The 14256-nt window shown below is 37.8% G+C and overlaps 1 protein-coding gene across 4 annotated transcripts in view; it reads left to right on the top strand.

Moving 5' to 3' along the window:
- The window catches only part of LOC125691400 (tubulin polymerization promoting protein), a 75806-nt gene that overhangs the window by 34333 nt on the left and 27217 nt on the right, over positions 1-14256 (top strand). For all 4 annotated transcript variants that reach the window (XM_048940742.1, XM_048940743.1, XM_048940739.1 and 1 more), the window contains one exon: positions 941-1255. In XM_048940742.1, the coding sequence (XP_048796699.1) occupies positions 945-1255 (311 nt within the window). In that variant the 5' untranslated portion in view covers positions 941-944. The remainder of the gene's footprint in view (positions 1-940; positions 1256-14256) is intronic.

Below are 14256 nucleotides of genomic sequence, written 5' to 3'. Positions count from 1 at the left end.
TGTATAAGCTAAAATTTCCCATCTGATGCAACAATTAAATGTTAGCTAGAAATCCATATCAGTCGTTGAATATGTTACCCACTTCACCTTGTACTGCTGTGATTTCAGAAGGATGGAGAGGATAAGTATGGTGGGCTTTTTAGCTCTTATGCCAGTATTTGCCAGAGTTCTGATACTTGAAGCACTTATTTATGGATTAAAATTTTTAGCAGCACCACAGATCTGTGTGTGAGCAGATGTAGTTACTGGGACAGGCACAGGGTGCACCCTGTCCATAGGCTTCTCAGGGTTTTTCCCAAGCAAATAGTGGATGGACAGAAGGCACGTCCCTTCTCAGTGCTCCTGCATTCTGGACATGTTAATTCTAAAGGAATTTTATGGCTATAATTCTCTGGGCAAGAACTTGAGAAATAACCGGAGAGTTTTTTCCAAGTATTTCTGAGGCTTCCTTAGTTGTTATCTCTTTAAAGCATGAATATTTTTGCATTTTTCAATTATTAAAAAAAAAGGGGGGGGAAATCCAAAGACTAAAGTATAAAGGACTTTCATATTTCATATATAAAATATATAAAGGATTTCTTATTTTTTGAAAAAAAAAAAAAAGGATAGTAATGCCTATAATGTAGAAGACACTCAAGTCAGTAGAACAACTGTGATGAATTCACGTTGTCATTAAAATTCAACTTGTCATTAAAAAAAGAAGCAAAGAGTAAGTGTTCTCCTGTTGTCTGCTGTAAAGATGGTGAAACTAGGTTTGTGCCCTGTTTTGGAGTGTCATTTTCCTGCTTCAGTTGTTTGGTGAAGGGCACTGAGTTCTTAGGATCTTCATGGGTCACTTACTCCTGTGTTATGACACGTCAGACAGTAGCCTGTAGTTTAACAGAGAGTGAAACTCTATTGCAAATTAAGGTAACAAAGTTTATCTTCCTCTTCCTCGTAGCACAATGGCTGACAATAAAGCAAAGCCGACCAAACCTGCAAATAAGACTCCTCCAAGGTCTCCTTCAGATCCAACTAAGGACCGAGCTGCAAAACGATTATCCTGTGATTCAAATAGTTCCCATGAGGGAGCTGTGGCAGGAGAAATAAGTGCTCTGGAAGAGGCCTTTAGAAAATTTGCTATCCATGGTGATACAAGAGCCACAGGAAAAGAAATGCATGGGAAGAACTGGTCTAAGCTGTGTAAGGACTGTCAGGTGATAGATGGGAAGAATGTGACAATCACAGATGTTGACATTGTCTTCAGTAAAATCAAGTAAGTTCCTTTCTGCTATTGTTTCTTTGTCTCTCCAGTATGTTTTGTGGATAACCATCTAAATTTGATTCCTCAAGGACTTTGAGTCACTATGCCTTTGTCACAGTCTCTTTAAATGCTCCTCAGTGAAGCTGCTGCATTCAGGTTCTGCCTGCTACGTTAAACTGACTTCAGCATAGCAGGTGTTGAAGAGTAATGTGGTGCAGAGATGGAATAACCTGTATCTGTCTTGATTATGTCCTAACAAACTTCTTTTTTAAACTACAGTAAGTGCTGTGAATGTTTCCCGAATAATATCTGAATGAAGTCAGGATGTAGTCTTAAATCTTGACAAAATTCAGCCTCAAAGAACTGAGGCTAAGGTGGGTTATATACTAAGGCCTTTTTCCATGCATAGTCTTTATGTCCAGCAAAACAGCTGCTTGTATTTAAAGTGCAGGGTACTGGTCACACCAAACTGTTTTTTAGCTTTTATCAACTTTAATTCTCTTTCATTACAGGAAATAATAAAATCTTGATACTACTTTCTCATATTGGTGTCTGGGCAAGTTAATGATAGGGTGACTCTGTGATAATTAGCTGATTTAAAGAAGTATCTGTTGTGATGCCTGCTAGGGGAAAAATGAATCCAGTTCTATTATGCAGGATTCAATTGTGAGGTGGCAGGGACTTAGGGCTGAAGAAGGACGTCAGTGCATCACGGTGCTATTGATCAGCAGTCTCTGCTTAGCTCAGGGTTTCTTGTCTGCTTCTGTGGAGTGAGCCTGTTCAGCATTTTCTCAGGCTGCTGTTGAGTGGACATTTTCAGAAGAGATATGCTATCTTTCCCCTCTCCCTCCTTTATTTAGCAGTTGGAATACTTTTGCATTTGTTGCAGTTACCTTAATTGTTTATTACTTACTCTTTTCTTATTTGCATATATATCATGTATTTTACAACTACTTTTCCTTTCTTTCTCTTTTGTTTCAGATTTAACCCTAAGCTAAAGGTTAACGATAAATTTGGAGTGCATCAAGAAAGGCCTACTCAGTATATAAGCTTCTTGCTTATCTTACAATGAAATATTTCCAAACAGAGCACAAGGGTGGTTTTTGTGTTGTTTTTGTTTGACAATTCACGTTTTGTTTTATTTTTTTTAGTGTCCTTGTTGAATGGAAAACATTAAACACTGTAAAAGAGTTTCCAGCACCTCAGAAACTGCAGTGTACTTTTCTCATGCCAAATGAAAGAGTTAAGTTTTTGGGTATCTAAACCCTGCTGCTTTTATGTTCACCAGCTTTGCTCTTATCTCACAAAGACAGACTTTGACCTGTGATTCTGATAGCCATCCATAGAGATGGACGGTGTTGGTGGCTACTGGAAGTTGGCCAGGGAACACAGTTCATATACTAGAAGAAAAGTTTTGTTGCATAAGATTACAGTTGTGTCTGGCCAAACAAATTTTCTGTCAGGTCTTTTGACTGGGAAATGAGTGCATTTAGCAGAGTTTGTTTTCTAGCCAGCAATGCCTGTAGTGAATGACAATGGCAAGCTTTGTCAGAATACTAGAAAGTAAGTACTATCTCTGTGTATGAGGTCCCTGTTTGCCATCTTGCTAACTTTCTCAGGATTGATTTATTGTTCTGCTACAGATGCTTTATTTATTTACTTTAATATTTTAGCTTAACTGTTATACTTGAAAACAAGTTAAGTTGCAATTATATTCTATGAGAAGAAAACATTTTACAAATTACTGGGTTTTGAAGTTTTAATGACAGGACCAGAAATATTATTTCACTTTTTTATAACTTCAGCTCAGGCTTTCTGGTAAAGTGTGGAGATTAATATAGATATCTTAGTTTTAGCTTACTCCAATAATTTTTTTCCACTTCCAATACTTATTATTGTATATTGACATCTGTCCTTTGTATTTGACATGTTAAGAGTGGTAATGCATTTTGGGTATACTGAGCTTAGTGGCATGCAACTTGTGGATATGCAGTAGTGTTTAGAAATAAATGGTTTTCATGGGAGAGGGAATTCCATGGTTATCCTTTTAGTAGCTGAAACAACTGCCTGTTTTCTTGGAATTTTTGTACATTAACTGACTTGTTTCTTTTATGCAACTCTTCCAGAGTTGCAGAAGTTTATTGGTCATGCTGCTTTTAGTGTGCTTGCAAGATGGGTTGAGTGAATCTTACTGCCTTAGAGAAAGCAATCTCATTGGTGACACAGGAAAAGGGCACATAAATGTTCTGCATTTAGTATGAAAAATGCGTCTGCATTCTTGTTAATCCTGCAAGACTGAGAGGCACAACACAACAGTCTAAGAACTTGAGGGTTTTTTGTATTAAGGAAAGCAGAATATCTAATAATAGGTGTTACTGATCTCTGACCGGCAGTCTGGCATGTTGTTCTAGGAACTTAAATTTCTTTGTTGAGGTCAACAACTGCACTCAGGAATGTGGTATGTTAGCTATGCCATACACATACTTCATTTGTTGTATGTAGTTAATATGGTAATAGCCACGACATAAATGCCTCTGCTGTTATTTTAGAAGTGTTATCACTCAGTACTACAAGAGAATGCTTTAAGCACTGCCATAAAACTGTTAATTCTATGATATTATTAGACAGAAAAATCAAAATATTTCTGTTTATACTGACATGTTGCTATGGTTGCAGGCAGGCCTGGGTGACATCAGGGCTTGGATCCATTATGAGCATTTATTTAGGTAGTTGTCTCCATGGTAACATTTGTTTGTTTTGATGTTACCATGTGTTAAATCTTAAACAAATTTTTGCAGTTCTATACAGGATTGTTATTGAAAGCTGTTTAATCTACAGAAGCTTTACAAATATACCATACTCTCCACCCTTTAAAAATATTTTTGGTGAAAGATCAAATGAAAGCATAATTGTCCTCTGAGATTCCATTAATAGTTTCTTATGTTGCTTTGACATGTTTTCTTGTTGCTGAGGAAGCCATGTATTCTGAAGGCCAGAAAACACTCCTCCATCTTTTCGAGAAAGGAAGTTTTTGTTCCCATGGAGAATCTTCACAACAATTTTCATGTGCCCTGAACAGTTCCACTCATACTCTATATTTAGTGCATCTTGCAGAGTCAGCTGTTTAGCCTAGTTCCCACACTCTGGATCTGTCAAGTCTCTACAGGAGTGCTTCCACCTGAGATCAGCCTGGACTTAGTTCAGCAGCAGTTAACCATTGCTATGAGACTGTGAAAGACTTAAATTTGATGTTTTCACTAAGAAGCTGGCAAGATTGTGTGCCTATCTTCTTTATTTGTCGATACTCCAAAAGTAGTGCCTCCTACTTATTTGCATAGACACTACAACAAATACAGGGAGTGCAATGACACTATTTGATAGAGCAAATTGTCAGCTACAAAACACTATCTTTCAACATAGTCACCACTATTAGCTATGCATTTTTCCCAGTAAAGAACAGGAGTGTGTGTGCTGTGCTTGTGCAAGTCTGCACCAGCAGAGACAACCTGTGCTTTCACAGCTGCTATGTTGACATCATTGCTGGGAAAATGTTGCCCCTGCAATCCATTCTTCATTGACGCACACAGTTGGAAGATCCAGATGGTATGGTGAGTGTGGTAGGACAGTCCAGCCAGGATAGGCAATGTGCTTTACAGTTTTCAAACTGGTATGGGGTCCAGCATTACTGTGTTGGAAGACAACCTTTTTCTCACTCTTTGGACTGACTCTGGAAGTTCAAGCCTGCAGCTTAGCCAGCGTTGCAGTGTCTCAATCAGAGTTGATGGTTTTTCTGGCTTTCTGGAAATCCAGAAGGATCACCCCTTTCCTATCCCTGAACACCAACCAAACTGTTTAAGTCATAAGTATCATGGTGAATACTTCAGTTTTACAATGTTAGTCCTTTCGTGATTGTGGCTCAAGCTTCTAGGGATTCTTCTAAACCTTTGATGGCAAAATTGAGATAGAGGTCCTGTTGAATCCAGAAAATTTGTGATCACTTATCTGTATCAACTCTATCCTGCTGCAAACAGGCCAAGCCTATGCAGCAGCATAACTTTCAGCAGATGCATTTTTCTCCTGCAAATTGTATTATTCTGCTGTATTATGGTGTTCTTTTTGTGTGTGCACCTTTGTTGCCTTTTTAACTGTCATTTCCTTTTGCCTCAGTGATTCAGTCTCAGTAAGTGTGTTTGTTGCTTTAGATCAAAATTGTGAATGGAATGTTTAGCTCTTTGCAGTTCTCATTGCTATAAACTGGTCTTTGCCTTTCAATCTCATGGTAACAGATGAACCAAAATTTGCTGGGGTTAGTAGAGCTAACATAAGAAAAAAGTTAGAGATCTTGTACTTTTGTTAAGCTTGTGAGAGTTTAAAAGATTACAGCTTTAATTTTCTGTGTTTGGTCTGAGGGCTATTGCTCTACCAGGGAAATGCAGGTCTTCTGGGGATTGTGAGTAAGGCTTTCTAATTGGATCTCCTTTTAGGAGAAGGTTTGGACACTAAGCCCAGAAAAATCACGTATTCTCAAGAAGTTAGGTGAGTCTTTTCTGTTGTTATCTGTGGGTGTGTGTACGTCCTGAGGTATTCTGGACTATTTCTTAACAGGCATAAAAGTACAAGTCTCTAGAAGAGGAATAAGCCACTATAATCTAATGAGAAGAATTAATTCCTTTGACTCTTCATCTCTGCTGACACAGCAGAGCATTGTACCACTTAGTGCCATTTGTGATCATGAGCACCAGCAGCTGCAGAGCAATGGTGATATTTGGCACCAGGCTGTGACTCCCATGACACATGACAGCACTAGCTTCATGGCCCAGATGTCTTGAATCTTTATTCTGTGCCTTTCAGCTGAAAACGCTGTTTAAAAAAAGATAGTAAACTAATGACTGAAGCAATTGTGCTGATAGTGGCTGTATAATTTATTCTGTGCAAAAGATAGGACTGATAGTTTTTATTTCATAACAAGGATGTTTTGTTTTTCTATCAGCCAGCGACAGACGTAAAGTGACATGGTAGCAGTTCATTCACCACAACTGAGAAATCAGTGTAAGAAAACAAGATCTCTGTTTACTGATTGGAGTTCATTATACAGGATCCAGGTATACTCATTACAGTATACCAGTTAACACTGGATTTGTATGTTTCCTTATATTTGAGGTGTTTGTCACTCAGTGTGGAGTGTTGTTTGTTGAGCTTTTGAAGGGAACTGACAACACTGAGAACTGAGATGTTACTTGATTTGCAAGACCCAGAGCAACGTGGGATTGATATGAGAAGCCTCTGAAGTGAAGATCTGTAGAGGAGATGGCAGCTTGGACTCGTTATCTGGTACAATCTGTTTTTAACAAAAAAAGTATGTTCAGGTCTGCAGCAGTGAGGGTCTGTGCTGTGAGACAGATGGAGTGGTGACTACACTGCTGACTGTCTTATCCAATCATTTTCCCCAGGATAATTTGTAGTAATAGGAGAAGTTAATTAAACCTATTTTGATTCTCATTATGCTCAGTCTACTGTATATTTGGAATTGGTTCATTGGGTTGGAAGAACTGCAGGGGGCCTCATTCACCCCCTGCTGAAGTAACCACTAGTTGACCTTAGTGCCCAGGTAGAATTTGCTGCATCTCTCCATCACCCTCTGTCTGTTACTGCTTAACAGATCTGCATAGTCTCAGAAGATAAGGACATCAGCCTGGAAAAGTGCTGTCTTGCCTTTGCAAGGTCCTCTACTCCAACCACTCTCGTGTTAGTATGATGGTTGTCCTTTATTTTTCTAGCAAGTATTTGGGATGCTAACCCTTTTGCTTGTCAGTTTACAGTAGCACTCCAGTGTTTGTTGCTGAGCAATGCTGTGCAGAGCCAAGGCTTCTCATAGTATTTTGCCAGCATGGGGGCTTGAGAGGAGCACAAGAAGCTGGGAGGGGATAGAACCACGACAGCTGACCTAAACTGGCCAAAGGGATATTCCATACAATATTACATGATGGGAAAAACTATAAACCATGAACAGTTTGCTGGAGGGGCTGCTGCTGCTTGTGGATTGTCTGAGCATCAGTCTGCGGGTGATAAACAGTTGCTTGCACATCGCTTGCTCTGTAAATATGTATGTTCTTATCATTACCATTATTTCTCTCTTCCTTTTCTGTCTTAGTAAATAGCTTTCTTCTTAGCCTACAAGTTTCACTACTTTTTCTTCTTTTTTTTTCTTTTTTTTTTTTTTATCTCCCCCATCTCAATGGGGGCAAGGGGAGTGAGTGAAAGGCTTGTGATGCTGAGCTATTTGCTGGGTCAGACCACAACAGTAAGTTGATAGATAAGTATGAAAGTTAAAGAAACAATGATAGCTGGACTGGAAGGGGAGGCCAGAGAGATAAACTGGAGCAATGAAGATATACTGTCGGTAAAAGAGAATCAGGTCTGGGAATACTTGAGGAAACTGGATACGCTTCATTCTGTGTGCTGTAATGGGATGAACTCAGGAGTTCAGAGAGAACAGGCAGACGCAATTGGCTAAGCTGTTCTCAGTCTTTGACTGTGGCAGTTTGGTGAGAAGTGCATGAGGATTAGAATGCAACAAATGTTACTCCTGACTTCAAAAAGGGATATGTAACTAGCTTCACCTCCTTCCTGGGGAAGGTAATCAAGCAGCTGATCCTGGAAGCCATTTCCAAGCATGAGAACAACAGGAATATCATTAGGAGAAGTCAGCTTGACCAAATTGAAAGACTCCTACAGTGAAATGTCTAGCCTGGTAGTTAAGGACAGAGCATTGGACATTGTCTGTCTCTATAAGGCCTTTGAAACGCTGTCTCCTGTATGGTCCTTGTAAACAAGCTGTTAATGTAGGAGCTGAATGTGTGCACTGAGGAGGATCAAAAACTGGCTGAAAATCTGGGCCCAGAGGGTGATCATCAGTTGAGCTGATGGATGAATACAGGATGAATACAGGATCCAGTCCTGTTCCACATATTTATTAATGATATGGATGATGGGGAGGAGTGTACCCTGAGAAAGTCTGCAGGTGGCACAAAACTGGAAAGAGTGGCTAATACTCTAGAGGGACCTTGACAGAGTGGAGAAATGTGCTTATGGAAGTCTCAAGCAGCTTAGTAAGCAAAAGTTCAAAATCCTGCATTTGAGAAGTAGCAACCCACTCATATATGCCATGGACCAATGAACTGGAAAGCAGATCTGCATTAAAGGCCCTGGTGCTCACTTGTTCTGGTGGACACCAAGTTGAGTATGGGCCAACTAGTTTGTCTGTGCTGAAAAGAAGGCTGCAAGCATATCCTGGGCTGCATTAGGTGTAGTGTTAGCAGCAAGTTGGGAGGTCTTCCCTCTGGCCCTGGTGAGGCCACAGTGGCAGTACTATGTCCAGTTCTGGGCTCTGCAGTACAAGAGTGACATGGACATACTGAAATGCCACAGTGAGGATGAAGGGACTAGAGCATTTCTCCTGCAAGGAAAAGCCTAGGAACCTAGGACTATTCAACCTAGAGAATGGAATTGGTCATATGTTTATTCACTGGATGAAAGCAGCAACATTATACGAATATGTATGGATTTAGTGTGCTAGGCTGTTTTTTTTTTTTTTTCTTTTAATTTATTGTCACCACAGTGCAGCATCTGCTTTCTGAAAAATGTAGAGTGTTAGTCTATTTGTATTGAGCTGTTTTTTCATTATGCTTCAGTTTCTTTCTTTCAGGTTAACTTGTTCCATTAAAAATATCTCAATGTGTTTGTGTTTTCCCCATTCTTTTTCTGAGATAAGGTGACACTGAAGCTATTAAGAAAAGTGAACTGAGCAAAACTGTGCCCTCAACACAGAATTTGTCTTCTGACATTTCTTCAAACACCAAACCTTAGAGAATCAAGTTTCAGCATTTCTTACCTGCTTGCAATTATACAATGAATGGTCTTCAAAAAATTTTGTGGTCATCAACTAAAACATTTTTAAACCTATGCTTGCATACATTCTAGATGACTGCTATATAATCTGAACTGGAAACTGTCTGCCAAATAATCACAAGAGGAATAGAGAATTTGAAGACTACTTGAGAAAGTTTGAATTCAGTTATGGATTATCTTTGATTTTTATTTTGTCATATGAAGAGGACTGAACAAATGTTTGAGTAAAGGCATTCTTGATGACTTTGAAATTAAGTCTTAAACCACCTCTTTAGTTTATTTCCTATTTTCTTGTATCTGTAAGAATTAGGTTGGACTCAGATTTCCTATTTTGTTTCTCATTTCCTGTTTTTCTCATTCTGTCTTTTTTTTCTGAATGATAGGCACAATTTTTTAATTTCTTTTTTTTTTTTTTTTTTTTTTTTTTTTTTTTTTTGGTGCATTTGCTTGGAGTAAGCAAACCAGGTTTGTTCCTGCTTGGAATAACTTGATGATTCTGCCAGCTCGTAGCTAATTGAACAATGCTTTAAGAAATGTTCTTGCTTTGGATAACGTATTGAAACACCCATGACCTAGATTTCAAATGTATGCTTAATAAAAAAGAAAAATCTATTGTGGCCAAAGCAATATTTGCACATCTAGATGTTTGTAGGTTTCCTGTTTTCAAACAATGCAGTTGTTTTCAGATGATTTTCTGTTGGATATCTGTTAAAATATTCTTCTATTTTAATTGTAAACAATTGGAGAGACTTCTTTGGCCTCAGTCTGCCTGTTCCATTGATTTCTGTTCTGTAAAATGGGAATGGCTGCTGGCAATGCAGAAAAATTACATTAGTAAATTTAAGTCACTTACTGCTGTTTTAGAACACATGAAGACGAGAAGGAATTGGGGAGCGGGGAAGGTTTGTGAACATTGGAGATGTATGGAAATTCAAATCTAAATGGATTACTCCTAAGGTGGGGAAGGTTGGCAGGTTTGTTCTTCTCCCCAGAGCTTTCATGTGACCTTCCTTATTTTAGGTTATTTATCTTGTTTTGTTGGAGAGAGAAATTGGGGTATTTCTACTGTGTGTATACCTTCTCTCTGAAGCCTCCTTTCTTGAAGCATATGGGTTAGCTCTGGGCAGTTGATTATGTCTGATAGGTTCATCGTGGGTTTTTCTGCATAAGATCTCTGCAAATGGACTGCCATTGTATTTAGTTTTTCTTCCCCCACCTGATATATTGTTCTTGATTTCACACCTCTCTTTTTCTATCCATGGCCAATGATTCCCAAAGCCTGAGCTTATGCTTTCAGTTAAAGCCAGTTGTTTATTTTCAGTATTACCATTCTCTCATATGTCCAGCAAAAAATGTATCTACAAATAAATGTGTATCTAGGTTTTCTTCTTCTGTCTTCTGATTTGTTAAAACAACCCAACATCCATGCACTCTTACTTACATGAGCATATCTTACTCTTAAGTAGATTTCACTGGTTTTGTGCTTTCATTGGAATTGGAAATTGCTCTTATGCTTATATAAGATTTAACATGATGAAATCCTTTTAAAAATTGGAGTGTTGCTGTTTTATAGCTATCTGGTAACGATATTTTCTAATTTGCACAAGCTTATAGAAATCTATTGGTTTTTAAACCCTGTGTCATTAGGCTCTAAAGGCAAAGCCTACCTCAGGTTAGATGAGACTGATGCTCTGGCTTCCATAGCATCATTTTCCTGTGTTGTTTAATGTTTCAGCTATGTTTTAAAAAGAAGAACTTTAATGTATAGTATTAACTATATCTTTTTCTGTGTAAAACAAACAACGACAAAAAAAAAAAAAAAAAAAAAAAAAAAGCACAAAACAAAGTCTGTCAAATTACTTGACCATGAAATGTGAGTAAACTTATTTTATCTTGGTGGTATGATCACTTAAAAAATAGCTACAGTGCCTGAGTGAACAGGTGAATGTGAATTAAAGCATGTTTTTTTGTGTTCTTTTCCCTTTATTTTCATTTTCTTCATTTGGTGAGGGTTTTTTTTTTTTGTTGTTTAATCTGAGCAGTATTTTCTGAACTAGAGTGGGAATTTTGTCAAAGACATCATTGCAAACAGGGAAGAATGTCTGGAGTACAGTAAGAACAATAAAATGTTCAAATTGCAATTGTAATTTTACTTGAATTTTGTGGTGATTTAAAAACACATCTCTGTAACACCCACCCACCCACCCATCACCTTGCCATCATGTGAATTGGCCAAACGCTTGAAAAATACTGTTTTTATAGAAATAAAATCCTACTGGTAATTTTAAAAACCTCTCATAAGGCTAGACCTTGTAAAAAGATGGAGCTAGGCTTTTTGCTTGAAAAAGCACAAAAACTTGAGGAAACCAAGAAAATATTCCAGGAAAATTGGTTGCACAATAAAGTTTCTTTCAATGAAATTTTAAGGAAAAATTGAGAGAAAACAGGCATTTGGATATGTTGCTAGGAAAGAATCTTGGATGTTCACTGTTGTTGCACAAGAATGAGTTAGATTCGGTTCTTATTCTCTTTACCTGCGTGATGGTTTACTTTGAAGGTCTTAATGAAACCTTAATTTAAGCTCTCGTGTCTTGAGACTTAATGAATTAAGAGCTTACAATGTTAAGTCATTTAATAATACCATTTTGCTTTGAGTTCATGTAATTGTTTGACTATTTCTTATTTATTTCTCAATGAAATAAGATGTGGTATCACATAATCATGCACCATCTAGTCCTTAGTGAGAAACTTCTTCCTCTGTTGAGTTTCATTAATAACAATAGCACTGTTTCTTTTAAATATGTGATTTCTGCTTTGGAGTCTTGTTTTTTTTCCTCTCCTCTTTGAAGTGCCACACAGTGTTCTTGGAATTGGTTGACTGTTCTCGTCAAAGGTAACTTATCTTACTTGAATGTCAGCGCAGTCAAAACATAAACATTACGTATGAAGAGACAGCAGTAAAGAAGGTTACTGTCAGCCAGAATCCAGAAGATGCTGGTGCTAACAATACAGTTCATTATCCTTGGTATCTTTTATCTCTGATTTTCATGTACTTAAATTCAGGTTAATAAATAATATGACAGAAGTTCCATAATATTGTTATTAATGTGAAATCTTTGTGATCCTTCTTGTATTCAATAATACTACATTATTTTTGTATATATTACTTTTATATTCAATGCTTAGTTTTGTTTAATTCATTTGAATTATTTGCTTGGAGTCAAATGCATTCTCTATTACTCAGTGGATATTTGCCTGTGGATTGGTGCCCTTGCTTGACGCTAGGCTAGGTGCTTCTATGGAACGTATTTTCACTGAATGTAGACTGCTCTCCCTTTTAATCAAACATTTTAATATGGTAGAGTCTGAATCAAAGTAAATCTATCTGCTGTTACTTTCCTGTGACAGGAGTGTGTCCATTCACATGGGATGGTTGGTGAGCTCGAGGCTGATGGTTTGTACAGTTTCCTACTTTTCCTTAGTCATCAGGCAATGAGTATGTGTGCATTGCTCAACTCTAAAAGAAAGTACAGATAATGTTGATTCTTTGCTATGTCAGCTGTAATTCTTTTGTCATAAGCCTCTACACTTCAATAGCAAGAAACTTTTGAAGCTATAGTGGCTATGTAATCTTCTGCTCTTTAAAAGAGGATGTGCTGTAATAGGAAAGAGCTTCTTATTACTAGGTTGTATAAGCTTGTCGTAGTCTGGGAAAGATTGTTGACTGAAATCATTAGATACTGATAACTGTAATTAAATATTCATCTGTCTTGAACTGCTTTCTTTTACTTTTATGAGGCAGACTTAATGAGCTCTGTGACACCATCATCATGGATCTTCGTATTTCAGATGTGACCAGAGATGTCCCTGGCAGCTCTCAAATACTAGGTCAATGCAGTTGCAGTTAAGAAGTTTCTGCCTTCATCCTCTGTGATCCATGGGTGTGTTCTCAGTATAGTAAATATCCGTAAGATGGCAAGAATGAAAGAGAGCTTTGAATAAACTCAGCTCTCTGAATAAGAAACTGGAATATCTGCAGGGCGATTCTTAGGCCCTGTCTTCCTGCTTCAGCACTAGTTTGTTTTCTGGTATATGGGATCAAGGCCTGTTTCTAGGGTGTCTCTTTTTCTCTTTTTGGTTTGTTCGTTGTTATTTTAAGGCTGTATCCTGAGTCATTCTGTACTTTGATAAGCTGCTTCTGCTACCACTTGGTCTGTGTCCCTTGGCAGTTAACTTTCCCCTGAGTCACGCTGAGAAACTGTGCCTGTCCTTCATGTATGCAAATAATAGGTTTTTACGTTCCTGAATAACTCTGTTGGTTTCATATCTTTTATTAGATTCTTGCCCAGAAGTAGACAGCGTGTCAAGGATAATAGTATGTTTGTGATGAAGTTTGTATGTTTTAGACTTGTCTGTTTTGTGTGGGTAAAGTTTCTGCATTCCTTGAGTAGAGTTCAAGGATTCACAATCAGAAAATCTCTTTTCTTTGTGTAATACTTGCTTAGAAGATTTTTTTATTAGTAGCTAGCTGTTGCATAGATCTACATAGATGTGTATCCTTAAATAGACAGATGCAGCACTATCTTTATTCTCTTAAACTGAAAAAAAAAAAAAAAAACCAGCCAAAACCCAACCCATTACTCTTTTTAGCTAATTTTGTCTGTTCTTCCAATCCCTATCTTTACAATCAGATGTACTTTCTGTTTCAATTTTTTCTTCATTTCATCCTCCTTGAATTCATTAATCTCTATTCCTCTCTTTTACTTGTTTTAGAGTGTTTTCCTTTTGAAGCTTTTACCTACTGCATGTTTTTGCCAAGTAATTTTCCTCTCTCCCTCTTCATTCCCATTTGTCCTGGTTTCACTTCATCACTATGCATAAAGTTGGGGAAGTCCAGTGTTTACCTCAAGAGGTATTGATATTGAGTGAGAAGAGGCAATAACCAACATTATTACAGCAAAAATCTCCTAGATTAAACTAGAATGAATTCCTACCTTTTTTTTCCAAACTAGAACTGACTTGAACTTGCGTCAGACCAGCACCATACATCATCTCTCCTGCTCTGGACTGTTACAGCAGATGCAACCCTGGTCATGGACAAAATG

Source organism: Lagopus muta, chromosome 3, assembly GCF_023343835.1.
Source record: "Lagopus muta isolate bLagMut1 chromosome 3, bLagMut1 primary, whole genome shotgun sequence".
Classification (NCBI taxonomy): Eukaryota; Metazoa; Chordata; class Aves; order Galliformes; family Phasianidae; genus Lagopus; species Lagopus muta.
Note: the sequence above shows the minus strand (reverse complement) of the source record. Positions and strands in the feature narration are given on the sequence as shown.